This window comes from Acanthisitta chloris, unplaced genomic scaffold (genome assembly GCF_000695815.1).
Source record: "Acanthisitta chloris isolate BGI_N310 unplaced genomic scaffold, ASM69581v1 scaffold384, whole genome shotgun sequence".
In the NCBI taxonomy this organism is placed as follows: domain Eukaryota; kingdom Metazoa; phylum Chordata; class Aves; order Passeriformes; family Acanthisittidae; genus Acanthisitta; species Acanthisitta chloris.
In genome coordinates, this window is record NW_008668507.1 from 100,429 (window position 1) to 115,354 (window position 14,926).

Genomic DNA, 14,926 nt, shown 5'->3' on the forward strand with positions numbered 1-14,926 from the left:
TGATTTATGCAAATGCAAAAATAAATGCAGAAAATGTTTTGTCAAAAAGCAAGCAAAACAGAGACAGAATACTAACAGTTTACTGAAGCAGTGTTGATTTGAATTGCATACCTGAACATAGTGCCGGAGAACATAAACAATTTCCTCTTTCTGTGCCTTCTCAGATAAAATCTTGTGGAATTTGACAAAGTCTTTTGTACCCATTTCTGCATACAGAATAACCACTGGGCCATCTTCTTTGAGAGTTGGGAATTTATGATCTCCCTTAAAAAGATATGGCCTGGATCTGTTTTTAAAACAAGTAATTGTGATATTGTATAGTCAGAAGATAAATTAAGACAGTGTCAGATTTTCTACTTCATAACTCAAAAACTAGTAAAGGCTCACATGCTACAAATATACAAGCCATGTTAAAATCATCACAACAGTCATGATTGCTCACAAACGAACATAGAACACCAAATTCACAAATTAAAGTACAAGAAACTGAAAAATCAGCATCAACCATAAATAATTGTGAAACATTTTATCCAATCACAACACAAAGTAAATGAAAAGAATAGCACTTGGGAAATTTTGTGCAACAACCAGTAACAGCTTGAATCTTTTTATGTCAATGATGTGTTACACCTATCAGAGATACAGAGCAATCAGTGAGTAACAGAGTAGCAGAGGTGTATTCGGTGAAGTTTTGTGAGAAAGCTGCTAACACATGGAAACTAAATGGGGTTGAACTCCTTTAAAACCATCAAGCTCTGATGATTTTGCTAATTTGGCAAACATTGCCTACCTACCCTCCTCATTGAAATGACTAGAAAATTACACTGCAATGATTCTGTAGATGACTAAAAACATCTTCTGAATAAAACCTGGGAAAGATGGAGAAGCAACAGAGGATATGATTGAGTAATACACTCAGGTGCTAATTGAAGAGCACACTTCCTTTTCAAAGTTGTCTTTGCATAGCCACATTTGAAACACCAGTAAATTCCCTCCAAACTTCTCCAAGACAAGTCAGGAAACTCTAATCCAACATGCACTACAGAAATGTATGCAGTAGACACTTGTTGGAAGAGCCATACCAGAAAGGGATGCACAGAACTCCACATGCCACAGTTTCTGTGATGCAAATCGTAGGAATATATTCAATATAAAAATCACAGAGTAATTTACACTGCAAACAGCCTTTGGAGGTAATCTGCACAGAGCCCTCACTAAAAGCAGGGACAATTTCTATATTGCAAAAAGCCTTTGGAGGTAATCTGCACAGAACCCTCACTAAAAGCAGGGACAATTTCTATCAGGTTGTTCAGGGTCTTAACATCAACACTCTAAGTAAGCTTGGTCAATATGCAACCAATGACCACATTTGTAAAGCAGAAATAAAAAAGGAGAGGCCTAGTTTGAGAACTAGCTTGGGTGCATGTAGCCATATGTCACAGAAACATCAGGCAAGCTCTCCCACCACTGTCACAGCATGAGGCAGACCAGGTAGGTGTCATCAGGGAGTCTGAAACAATTCTTGAATGAATAAGCTCTGCTCAAGAACTGATCTAGATTTGTCCCAATGAAATCATACATATGGAATGTAACTTGTGCAACTTCCTTCTCATATCCAGAGAAGTCATGTATAGGGATAGCCTTAGCTAAGGTGGTTACCAATTGCTGCCATGACTTTCTTGAACACTGACAGTCTCAAAGGAAGCATTCCATTTTATAATGAACACGCTTCACTAAAAAATTAAGTGCTGCAGTGAAATAACACTGCATAGAGCTATCCTAATGACCTTGGACTGAAGAATTAGAGTGTTCAGCCCTTGTGAATCCAAGATAAGCCTCTGTTCTGTTTCTCTTCAACACTGAATAGTAGTGAGAAGGAATTGATTCTCTTGCACTTAGAACTGAAAGCTAATTAATTTCCTGCCATAAGAGATTCTCATAATAAGGCTGCCTGAAAGGCAAGGAAGAACAGCTGGGCAGACAAAAAAAAAAAGATTAAAAAAATTACATGGATACGGAGTTCAGCACTTGCTAATCAGTTACTAGCATAGTACAGGCAGCTATATGCTTGCCTAGACAGTTGCCAGGACAGGATGCAAAAGGAATTTGCTAGAAGACAACAGACACATGTACTGACAAACCTAAGGCACTGATTGTTTTGAGCAAAATGTGACTCCATTTAATGTTTCTGCTCTTGGTAGCAACAGCCTCAGAAATCTTAGTGTTGTGTTTTGGACAGTTAGCAAGATAAGCAATTCCAACCACTTAACCACATGTGTCCTTGGACACATCCAGAGTCCCTGAGTAGCTCCCTGTACCTCCACACACAATACTCCCAAACAGTACCGTGCAGTCCATTGCAACATGGCTGAAAGTGCAGCAGGCAAAATCACAGTAGCTGCTGTATAAAGGACTGGATGAAGCAAAACCTTGATCTTGACTAGCAGAACACTTGGGAATCTCCTGAGTCCAAAGAACCTGAGACTTGCTGGAGCTCAGGTTGGATGGATTCACACAATGTACTGCTGCAGCCTCTTCTTTCTCTTCCAGTAAGATTTGAAGCCATCCATCCCTAAAATTAAAACATTTCTAGTGTCCCCATCCAAACATGGGGAACTTTAAGACACAAATGAAAGCACAGCTTAAATTGGCCTAGTGTAAGTGGAAGAGTCATGACAGACAGAAAATCACATAATCACAGAATATTCAGAGTTGGAAGGGACCCAAGAGGATCATCAAGTCCAACTCTTGGCCCTGCAAAGGACATCCCCAAGAATCACACCACGTGCCTGACAGCTTTGTTCAAATGCTTCTTAAACTCTGTCAGGCTTGGTGCTGTGACAACTTCCGTGGGAAGCCTGTTCCAGTGCAAAATGAAACACAAGGGGAAATAGTCTGCAATAAGAAAGGAATCAATAAAACAAAAAGATCTCTTTTCTTAAAGGATGGAGAAAAAGAACGACTGGTTTAGAGGAACCAATGGCAAGATGGCACACTGTCCCATGTACCATTTGTCCACCATACAGAAATGAAAGAACAGGAGCACAGCCCTATCTATACCACCTAGGCTAAACATCTGCACTAGTGAAAAGCACTTGCTACTCAGAGAACAACTGGAAATAACAGCAAAAACAATTACCTGAACATGGTTTTCTCAACGTCTACCTCCAGGAACTCTAAATATTTGAGTGACAACTACTTTTGGGGTGAGGAAGAGAGGAAATTTATCAAGATTTTGTCCCTGTCCTCTGAAGGCTGTAACATGGCGCATGCAAAACTACTGAAAATACAAAACCAATTTATTAAAAAGAACTTCAGCTTTGTTGCAAGTTCTTAAAGCTGAAGATTTCTAGAGGTCTAATTCTGACAGTTCTGAACACTTCAGGAATCTATTGTTTAGGAATGCAATTTTCCAAAACGTTGTAAATTTGAGAACAGTATCTCCAGAAAGGAGAATGTGCTGAATCCAGTTATCTGCTTTAAAGAAGAATCTATACAGACATTGCAATACAAGATCAAGGTCCCATGATGACAATATATGACCAGAAGAATTTAACAGCATTTAAAATTATTTATACTGTGTTTTGGCTTTTATCTAAGAAAGTAAGAGACATTTGCTAGCAGAACCTAACAGTTAAAAATGGGACATTGTAAACTATACAGTGAACTTTTTTTGCAAAAACCTTGACTACTGAATAAGAAAAAGACAAAGATTTAGGAGGTTGTAATAGTATCAGTGGACTTAGAATATACCATAAATCACACATGTGGAACACACAGTTGTTTTCAGAAGCAACCAACCCAGGAGACAAATTTATATATTTTCAGGTTTTTTCCCCACAATTCATATTTGACAGAAAGCAAATTTCAAGAAATATACCCTAATAAATCAACCAAATAAAAAATTACACACAGGTCTTGAAAAAACCCACAAATTATTTTTTTTTACAGAGATTAAAAATTTTGCTTTCATTATTTTGTTACTGTTATTTTGTTAGGTTCTACATAATTTACTTCACAGGCAAAACAAATTCTGGACTGATGCTAGTTAGCACAGGACAAGGGCTGCAGAAAGTCTTGTTAGTTGCAAAGTCTAGAATAAGGTAAGGAAAGGTTATAGCAGCTGAGGTAGACTCCTCTTCCATTCCTGTGCCAAGCCCCTGCAATCCAGAAAATCTCACGCACAGAAGCACTGACCACAGAGAAAGGTCTGTCAGCACAATACTGTCTCAGATGTATCCTAAGTTTGTACAGAACATACCCTGTAACCTAAACTTTACTATGGCATGTAAAGAAAAAGGAAGAATATGAAATTATCTGTTACTCGAGAAGCAAAGCTCTACAATGCTATTTTAAAACGCTACTTTGAGTCATATTTGATGAAGTCTCATAACATTAAGTGTTTAAAAAAATTAAAATCCAAAGTAACTCTTTTAAAATAACATATACTTTAAAAGGGTATGTCTTTAAACAGCCAGTAAACAGGGATTTATGGGCTTGGCATTATCAAATAAAAAGAGCATAAAATTTTAAGGTACTACAACTTTACATGCAATAATACATTTTCCTCTTTAGCAATCTATTTTTCCTCTTAAAACAGATCATTACATTTACCTCTTAGTAGCCTTCTTCAGAAGCTTTTTTATTTCATTAGTCTTACAGGTGTGCTTCTCATGGATAACCACAAATGCACTGCAGCCTTCTGGTGGAGGTTCATCAGCTGCAATCTAATATTTCAACAATTATACTCAACCAGAATGCTTTGATTGCACTTCAACTTAAACTCACATCCCTTTGATTAAAATAACTCAACAGCTGCCATTAAGTTGTGTTTCTAATTAGGCCCATTCAAAACTGGGTACATGTGGGGGGAAAAAAAAGGAAACTATTAGAAGATCAAGACCTTATAACCTTTGTGAGATGTAGTCTATCAAATGCAGTCATAGTCCAGAAAATGCAGGTCCATTTCTGTTCTGTAAAGGCAGGGCTGAGAAATCTCCTCCACAAGCTGAAATCACAGCCTGTACTCTGAGATATTTTTAATTTTAGTTGCTATCAGCAATCATGTTAATGTACAAAGATTAGACTTCTAAATCAATAATCCCAAACAATTAATGACAGTTTTTGGTTCTCCCTCTTTCCCATGCTCTGCCTTTTTTTAACCTCTATTCAGCAATTCCCATGTAAAGTGGGAATCATATGACTGCATGTCACTGACTTTGGATTCACAAACCGAAGGTAAGTGAAAAGACATGAGCCTAAGATGATGATATTCCTCCAGAGAACACCTGCAAAAACGCTAACAGCTTACAGCTTATTACCTTTCAGAAACAACTCTTTCCCATGCTCTGCCTTTTTTTAACCTCTATTCAGCAATTCCCATGTAAAGTGGGAATCATATGACTGCATGTCACTGACTTTGGATTCACAAACCGAAGGTAAGTGAAAAGACATGAGCCTAAGATGATGATATTCCTCCAGAGAACACCTGCAAAAACGCTAACAGCTTACAGCTTATTACCTTTCAGAAACAAAGATTTCTCACTTATTACAGCTTATTACCTTTCAGAAACAAAGATTTCTCACTTTATCTTGAAGGTGGCACTGGTAAAAGGAGGTGGATCAGTTTTAGGCTTAGAGGCACAGTGAATTTATGTCCTCCCATCTTTTCATTAGTAAAGCAGGTATTTGTTTATTCTATTTTTCAACTTTTCAACTAAGAGATGAGGAATTCACAAAATAACATACATAAATTACTTGAAGTTACAGGAAATTTCCTAATTTAGGAGTGTCAGAATACCCATGGAATTATTTAAAGCTATGCAAAAGTCCCCACAACCTGAGCCTTAAAAAATGAACAATTGCAAAAAACTTTACCCTGAAAACAATGCTATTCATACAACTGAACATGAGCATTTGTTCCTGGCAATATAACCAGCCCATAAGGCTGGTTATCTATCATGTTTGATTCCAAATAATATTGGCATATATTTTACCAAACTGTGATAATGAACAGTCTTTACTCTGTACCAAAACACCACATTTAATCATGTACCAAACATGTTAGATGAAATAGTCACCTGCTGAAACATCTGAACATTCGGAGAATAAGCTCGTATGGAAAGGGCAAACTTCAACAGATTGATTTGCAAATTGGATAAAAATTGTCCTGCTTTCTTCAGGATTAAATTGTAATAGGAATGCTCTGAATCTGTTGAAGAAAAAAAAAAGAGTCAAACTTTCAGTATTTATCCATAGACGATGTGCCATATCTACCTGCACTACATAACAGGCGAATGTTGGCAGTTCAGAAGTGCTGAATGCTGTCCACTGATAACTTGTTTCCTTTACTACCAATCCAAAAGCCTAATACAACCTCAATGCAACAAAAGAGAGCTCAACAGTGCTAGTTAATATCTAAATTATTTTCAGCCATATAAAAACCTGCTTAAGACAATAATGTCTCTCTGAAGACCCATATGCAAAGTCTTGAGGAGTTTATTCCTTTGTTTCTCTTTGCCAGCTGATGCTAGCCTTTTAGCACAAACATTCAAGGTTACTTACTTTCAACCAACAAGTTAGTTTACAAATAATTTCCTCACATTTAGCCTTGAAACACTCCAACCATGACACAAATAAAAATCTTGTAGTGACATTCTTTGGGCTATTCTCACATAGCCTATTTCTTCCTTAAAAATACATGATAAACAAAAGTATGAGAATGGATGTAGTATGTTAAGTGGCTTCCCCACTCCCTGCATATCTTCTATTTTCAAGGCCAAATTTAGGACTCCGAAAAAGAAGGTAGGTGGATTGTGTCTGGGGATGACAGAAGTGATAATACAGAACACTGGCTGAAAATAATTAACCTTAATTGCTTATTCCAGAGGCATATTCAGTTTTCATATCTAAGCACCTATCCTATCATTTTCCTCTTTACAACCCTGTCATGCTTGTAAAAAATCATCTTTTGTTCTTAAAGCCTCCAGGCTCCCCTTTCTGCCTTCTCCTTCTTAAAACTCATTATTTAGAAAGGTGGTGTTGGCTGTAATTCACTAGGGAAAAAATACCTAAGATTACAAAAGCATATACTCTCCATTTCCAGAAAGCTCCCTCCCCTAAATTCTATATGATGTCTTAGATTCAGTTGGGATAGAGTTACTTTTCTTGCTAGTAGGTGGTACAGTGCTGTTTTGGACTTAGTATGAGACTAAGGCTGATAATACCCTGATGTTTTAGGTGTGGCTGAAGAAGTGCCTACCCTAGGTCAAGGACTTTTCAGTTTCCCATGCTGTGCCAGTGAGGAGGGGCACAAGAAGCTGGGAGGAAGCACTGGCAAGAGAGGCTGACCCAAACTGGCCAAAGGGCCATTCTGTACCACAGAAGATTGTACTTCGTATATAAACTGGAGGGAGTTCGCCAGGAGTGGCCAATTGCTCCTCAGGGACTGGCATTGGTCACTGGATAGGGAACTGTATTGTGCATCACTTGCCTTAAGTTTTATTCTTTTTTTTCCCCCATTATTCTTCTTCTAATTTACTTTATTTCTATTCTTAAACCATTCTTATCCCAACCCACAGCCCCCCCATTATTCTTCTTCTAATTTATTTTATTTCTATTATTAAACCATTCTTATCCCAACCCACAGCTTTTACCTTTTTCCAACTCCCTTCCTCATCCCACTGAGGGGAGACAGAGTGGACACGTAGCACTTAGTTGCTGGCTGGAGTTAAACCATAATGAATTGTTAGTATCTTACATTAAATTCAATGGACAAAACCCCCACCTCTTCTATGCTTCCTATACCTACACACAGGCAATGGAGCTGGTGAAGGGGCTGGAGCACAAGTCACCTGAGAAGCAGCTGAGGGAGCTGGGGATATTTAACCTAGAGAAAAGCAGCCTCAGGGGAGACCTTATCACTCTCTATGACTACCTGAAAGGGGGTTGTAGGAAGGTGGGGCACTGTCTCCTATTCCAAGGACCTAGCAACAGGACCAGAGGAAATGGCCTCAAGCTGCACCAGGGGAGGCTCAGGTTGGACATCAGGAAGAATTTCTTCACTGAAAGGGTTGTTAGACATTGAAATGAGCTGTCCAGGGAGGTGGTGGAGTCACTGTCCCTGGAGGTGTTCAGGAAATGACTGGACGTGGCACTTAGTGCTATGGTTTAGCTGACAAAGTGATGTTCAGTCAAAGGTTGGGCTCGATCTTGGAGGTCTTTTCCAACCATAATGATTCTCAATGAGATAAATTTGGCTTCACATGTCCCAAGCAGTGAATGTAAATATTTGGAAGTACAAGTACTTCCAGATTGAAATGCTTTTTCAATAACTGTATTTTCAAATTTTCTTCAAATTACCTCCACAAAAAAAAAAAAATTGAATCTGAAAATTCTGCCTCTCCACTCAGCCCCAAACAACATCCTATTGAAGACAAGGAAGAGCTATTAAAAACACAATTCCAAAGATACTGCCGCAATAAAGTATTTTTACCACAAGCCTTTCAATTCTTTGGCTTACAAATTCCAGCTGTGCTCTCACTGCTGCATTTAAAAGAGATGACATTTTTTCTCTGGAAGATAATGATGACAATCATGATTTTAATAAGCAAACAGAAAGCAAGAAGATAGTTTGTGTCTTCCCAAGATAGCATGTGCCTTCAAAAATGATAGTAAAACATTGACAAGGATACATTTATCAAATCATGCACCCACCCCTACTACTTCAATATCTATTAGCACTGCTGGCTCCATTCAGAATACAACTGTACTTTAAACTTCAGTGAGATAAATTAATCCTCATCAATTGCTACACAATCCACCCAATGCAGAAGCATTTTTTAAAGTTTATTACATACAGAACTATGGTTTCAATTTTGCAAATTATTTTCAGATAGTATTGGATCCTTTAAACTTGGTAACTACTTGCCCTTCAGGCATATTTTAACACTGCACTCCATGCCAAAGAGTAGAAGTCATAATAAATTTCTTAGGATGTTAGAGGGCATCATGAAGAACTGGATTTTTCTGGTTATAAAATGCTGCATGATAGCATATTACCACCAAATCATTAATCAAGTGGATTTAAAAATAAGAGATCCCATTAATAGGATACAGCTCCAGAGTTCAGACATCTGAATGCACATGTATGAGCTACGTATCTATAAACTTGCATTCCAGCCATGAGAAATATAGCCTAGCAGCCAACAAAACCTGAAAGCCTATTTAGCTCACTCTAAAGATGCCTTAATATGTCAGGCAAATAGCTCTCAACCCCTGTAGACAAATTGATTAGATTGAGTACAGCAAGAACGGAACAGCTAGCTAAGCAGACTCACATTTAAGCACTGACATCTACTATCCACGATCTACAGCAATACATTACATCACAGATAGGTTAAAAATAATTTAGAAGAGCAACCAGGGTGGTCTCAAATGGAAAGAAAGGTTTATATCATGGCTCCTCAGACCTCATGCACACAGAGCACAAAATTAAACTGAATATATGTTGGTGAGCCCCAAGAGTATTCAAGGTACTGAGGCACAGGAGGTTGGGAGAGTAAACATAAGGGTGTAATTAATTAGGAGAACACAGAGTGCTGGAATCCTTACTTTGAGGAATGGAAATATGGGGATTGTTCCAACTGCATAGATGTATCTGTGTCTATAGAGCAGATGGGGAATTAGAGATGCCAGGTAATGGCAATCCAAGCAATCACTAGCCAGTCAAATGTATACCACATTCAAACAAGATGCCAGTGGAGAGGGAATACTGTATTTTATTGCATTATTGTTATACAAGTGCCATGCTTGTGAAACTGGCTCCTCTTGACTCTTTCAGGTTGATGCACACATAAAAATACTTCTCTAATTTAGTTGTGAATAATGTGTAGTCTTCTACATTGCAACAAATCATTTGCATGATTGTTGTTTATATGTAATATACTGTTACTTTTTTTCAGAGAAAATAGTTTCCCTCGAGAAAATTTGTTTGTGTGTTAGTTTTGTTTTGGTTTTTAATATATATTTATGAGGCTGCTGAAAATTTAATATATAAACTGAAGCACTTGGGAAAACAGTAAACACTCAAGTGATAATTAGTCGGCAGGGAACTGGCTACTTACCTTCACTCTGTGCTCATAAATTAACCTTTAGAGATATAAAAGCAGCAGCAAGTTTAAAATGCAATCTTTGGTGGTTTATAACTGCTGGTTTTAGTATGAAATTTTTGCAGCTTTGATTTCTTTACAACATACCTGAAGCCCAAAATAGCATCACCTGCATTGCCAAAGATTTCACAGGCCTGGTAGGAAGTCTGTTGCATATTAAGTAGACATAAACCATGTTGTCCATGCTACCTGAAGACCTCATTCTAATTTAATATAGTCTATGCCATCACTAACTTTTTAATGTTTTCCTTAGTATATAATCAAAATGACACCCAAGTTGATTTGAGTTCAGACTTAAAAAAAAATGTTGAAATGACCAAATACATCACCAGAATAGTTTACCAAATCCCATGTGCATAACTCCTATCCCAAATCTGTTAAATTGCTACATATATCATATCTAAAGACTATTAATAGACCTAATTTGCTAAGGCTGAATGTTTTAAGTGAGAAAATTAAAATCAGATGTTGATTTGATTATTCTAAATTTAAAACAAGTTCTGAGAACTGATAAAAAAGGATTGAAAGTTATCCAAGGGATGATGTAAAAGAAAAAAAAAGTTAACATATTTGACTTTTTAAGTTGCCTTTTAGCTTTAATACTTCATAACTCTTCTGAAATATTCAGTAGTACATTGGGATACAAATCAACCATCCAATTCTTTTATAAACCCAGATTTTCAGGACTCTTCTGAAATATTCAGCAGTACACTGGGATACAAATCAACCATACAATTCTTTTATAAACCCAGATTTTCAGCTCTAAATCCAATAATTCTTTACATTCTGAGATGTTTCTATTTAAAACACAAACTTTTATTTCCTGCTTATCCATTTCACCTACTCCTGATATCACCCAGAGAAAAACTGAAAAGTCAATCACCCAAACCAATCCTTTAAACCAGACTCTTTAATTTGTTCAAGTAGTAATTCTTACTTCAGTTTTAATGCAGCATGAACATGCCTCTACACCAATGTGTCCTGTATGTTTTTTGCATAACAACTAAGACAGAGCCCATTCCACACCATCCAGAGAACCAACTTCTCCTCAGAGGTGAACTATTACACACCTCTCAGTTAACTGTGCCACTCCAGTACTGCAGTACCAGCATTCTCCACTCGAGCTGACTATTGTATTGTAGACATCTAATGCAGGCTTCCCTACTGAAAGTGACTTAACTATTGCTGGATAAATATGACACTCATAACATTTCCATCTCATAATTTGTGTGTTGACTTCAGCAAGACACTCCTAAGTTGGAAAAATCAATATTGATATGATTTTGTTATAAGTAACCACTTTGTTTTCCTCTAAAACTGAGATCTTCCTTTGTATCCTGTCCATGAAGGGCACTGGTTTGCTTGCATAAGACTACCCCAACCTATGAACTGACTTTTAAGAAAGCCACTTGGTGCCAGGACTTTAAATTTTTCTGCTTTATAAACATAGGAGTTTGTTGGCAATAATGGTAAATATATACATCCATTGCTCAATATGCTTCAAGTAATACTTTAGTACAGTTACAATGTTCCAACATTTAACACTTCATTGGCAAAATAGGTCATTGAGATCATCCTACAGGTAATTTACTTTCCATCCAGTTTATCCAGATGAAGAAGGTATTTACCTAACAGCTAATTTCAACAGACATCTGTGTCACTCATAATAAATGTCACTAAAGCTTCAAATTTATCATAATAAATGTCACTAAAGCTTCAAATTCCTTGGAAAGCATATCCAAGCAGGCAGAAAAGATATGGCTGACAAAAAAAACCCCTGATACATCATCTAACACACCAGTTCTGTCTCAAGGCAGTATCAGCTGCATCTAAGTCACTCATAGAACAGAAATAATAATTCAAGTCAAAAGTGATGTCTGGAGGTCATCTCATTCAAACTGTTACTTAGAGATCTAATTTCAGGGCTTGATTAGGTTGCTCAAGGCCTCATGCAACAAAGCTTTGATTATCTCCAAGAACAGAGATTCTACAGCCTCCCGGGGCAGCCTGTTCCAGGCTCTTACCAACCCCATGGCACAAACATTTTCCATAGTATCAAAGCAAAATCTCCATGTTTCAACTTGTGCCCTTTGCTTTTTTCCTATTGCAGTGTACCTTCAGGATGCGTCTGGTTCCATTTTATCTATATGTTTCTATTAGGAAGCTTAACTCCCTTCTCAGGCTGAATAAACTCCAGTTCTCTCAGCCCTTCCTCAGTAGTCTGCTCCAGCCCTCTAACCACTGTGGGATTCTCTCATCTGTCTTGTCTTTCTTTTAAAGGGGAGCCCCAGCCTGGGCCCAAAAGTCCAGAAGAAGTGTTGCACGTGCCACATACAGTGGAATAAACACTTTCCTTGACCTGCTGGCTACACTCCTGCTGCTGCAGCCTGTCAGGTAGTTTGCCTTCTCAGACACAAGAACATAATGCAACTCACTGTTCACAAAGATCCCCAGCTTTGTTTCCCAAAAAAACACCTTTCTAGTCAGTCAGAGCCAAGCTTACACTGTTGCTGAGATTATTATATGCAGGGAATCTGTAAAGTGCCTTTGCTGAATCTTCCAATGTTTCCCATGTCTTTCCAGCCTGGCAAGGCCCCCTCTAATGACACAGCCCTACCTTCAGCTTCTCCTCCCAGTTTCATGCTATTCACTACCTTGGGGAGGGTATAACACATGCCACTGTCCTGTGCATTGAGAAAAACCTTAAACAGCATTAGACTACAGGACTTGACTCAACAAATGCTATTAGCAGCTGACCACCTGCTTCCATTTTCCATGTCCTCATGCCCTTACACAGAATGGCTCTGAGCAGCATTCACCACCTGGGCCTACTGTTCGCAGCGATTCTCTCCTGTTCTGTTTATACTTTTGACCTCAAGATCATCAGCTCACAGTAATTTGGGTTTTTTTCTACCTCCCCACTTGATATCCCACAATTAAAATCACAGTTCTTTGTGTATCTTCCACTTTATCTTTTCTAAAGAAAATAGAGGAAATTACAGGGAGACAGTAAAGTAGAACATCATGCTTTTCTCAACATAAAAGCACATCATGGGATAATAAGCAGCAAAATATTTACCATGTGAGTCCCAGTTCCTTTCCCAGTAATCTTTTAAGTCTAGTGGCTGCTTTGTGCACTGCTGACCACTCAAATGGAGTTTCTCACATGGACACCACAATCTCTTTTTTACTTGCATTCAGTCAGTCAAATTGTTGAAGCATGTTACTTCTCAAGTTCTCCCTCCTATTTTTCATACAACTTCACTTCTGTCATCTCACTGCCATTATCTGCATCATCTTTCTACAATTTGTTGGCCTTTGACTATTAATTTAACATTCAATTTCCCTGAAGTCTCTTCCAGTGGTAGAGACTCATGCCTAAGAAACTGGATTAGTCTGAAGTAATTAATGCAAAATGAAACAGTCTTACCTTGTGTTAAACCTTTTTAACCTTGTTCATCTGTTGGCCTACCAAGTAGGTCTAACACTGATGAACGTGGTATAAAGTGCAGTAGGTTTCCCAATTTTTCATTACCATGGACATTTCTAGTAAACTGCTCTCAAGATTGCTTCTGGCATGGCTTTTATGCTTCTTTATAAACTGCTCTCCTCAAGATAGCTTCTGGCATGGCTTTTATGCTTCTTTTGCTGGATTTTATGCTTTGTTCTTCTCTCCGAACTTCCAACAACTTAATATTCTTCTGTCTAATCTTGCCAGGCTTTTTTAATCCTATTTTATCAGTGACAACCATTTATTCTAGAACATCAGTATTGATGCTAGGAAACAATTTCTCTGCCATCTACAAGTATTAAACCATTTTGGCAATTAACTTCATTTTTTCCTTCAGCTACCATTCTCATTTTAGTTATTGGTGGGATTCTCTCCCTTGTGAGCATCCATCTTACAGAAAACATGAAGACTGAATATTCTATAAGTTGTTGCTGAGCCACATAAGCAGGCAGGTATCTTAAATCTTTACACTTCTGTTCCGTATTGTAGGTGCAGTTGAGTCCATCTCTTTTTCCTTTTTTCTAAATCCCTTACAAATATTGATCTCAGAGGAAAACACACTACAACATTCTGAAAGTAAACTACCTAGTAAGCAATGGTGGAAGAGATAGGCCTGACCTGACTGGAATGCATCAATATGTTATGTTCAAAGTGCAAGATAATACATTAAAACTCACATGCTATTAACTTACCTTGTTGCTTATACACTGTTAGTTCTCGTACAGTTTCCAAGAACTGCCAAAACTTCTCATTACCTTCTTCTGCAATAAATTCACTGTTCAAAAAATAAAAATGAATTGTCCATAAGCTGACTTTGCCCAAAGATGTACCACAGTAAAAATCTTTTAGTTGTTTAAAATAATGAATACCCAGCAGCAACCAAGTGTTATATACTCAATGACCTTCTAACATTCCTGCACCATAAAACATTGAACAGAGGTGCAATTCAGTCAGAAGAGATTTTTAACCAAGTACTACCATCCAAGCTCAACAACCAGAGCTGTAAAGCAAGTAGACTACTCTCTTGATACAGGAAAAAAAACAAACCAAAATGTTCACTTCATTTTTCCACAGGTATTGCAATAGACAGTTTTAAATAAAACCAATTCAGCACAAAACCTTTATTTAATAGTATCTAAAATACAAATAAGAACACACATTCTGTCAGATTATAGTTTTTCATTAAATTACAGGCTTTCATCAATGACAACATCTGCTTTGCTGTGCAGGGGAGACTGTCAATCCC

The 14,926-nt window shown here is 37.7% G+C and overlaps 1 protein-coding gene across 1 annotated transcript in view; it reads right to left on the reverse strand.

Annotated features, from left to right (window-relative positions):
• UGGT2 (UDP-glucose glycoprotein glucosyltransferase 2) overlaps positions 1-14,451 on the reverse strand; it is an 84,798-nt gene extending 70,347 nt beyond the window's left edge. Inside the window, exons 1-4 of the mRNA XM_009072902.1 lie at positions 14,373-14,451; positions 6,081-6,211; positions 4,615-4,727; positions 112-286 (exon numbers count right to left, since the gene is read on the reverse strand). Of these exons, the coding sequence (XP_009071150.1) occupies positions 112-286; positions 4,615-4,727; positions 6,081-6,092 (300 nt within the window). The 5' untranslated portion in view covers positions 6,093-6,211; positions 14,373-14,451. The remainder of the gene's footprint in view (positions 1-111; positions 287-4,614; positions 4,728-6,080; positions 6,212-14,372) is intronic.
• Positions 14,452-14,926: the final 475 nt, after the last annotated feature.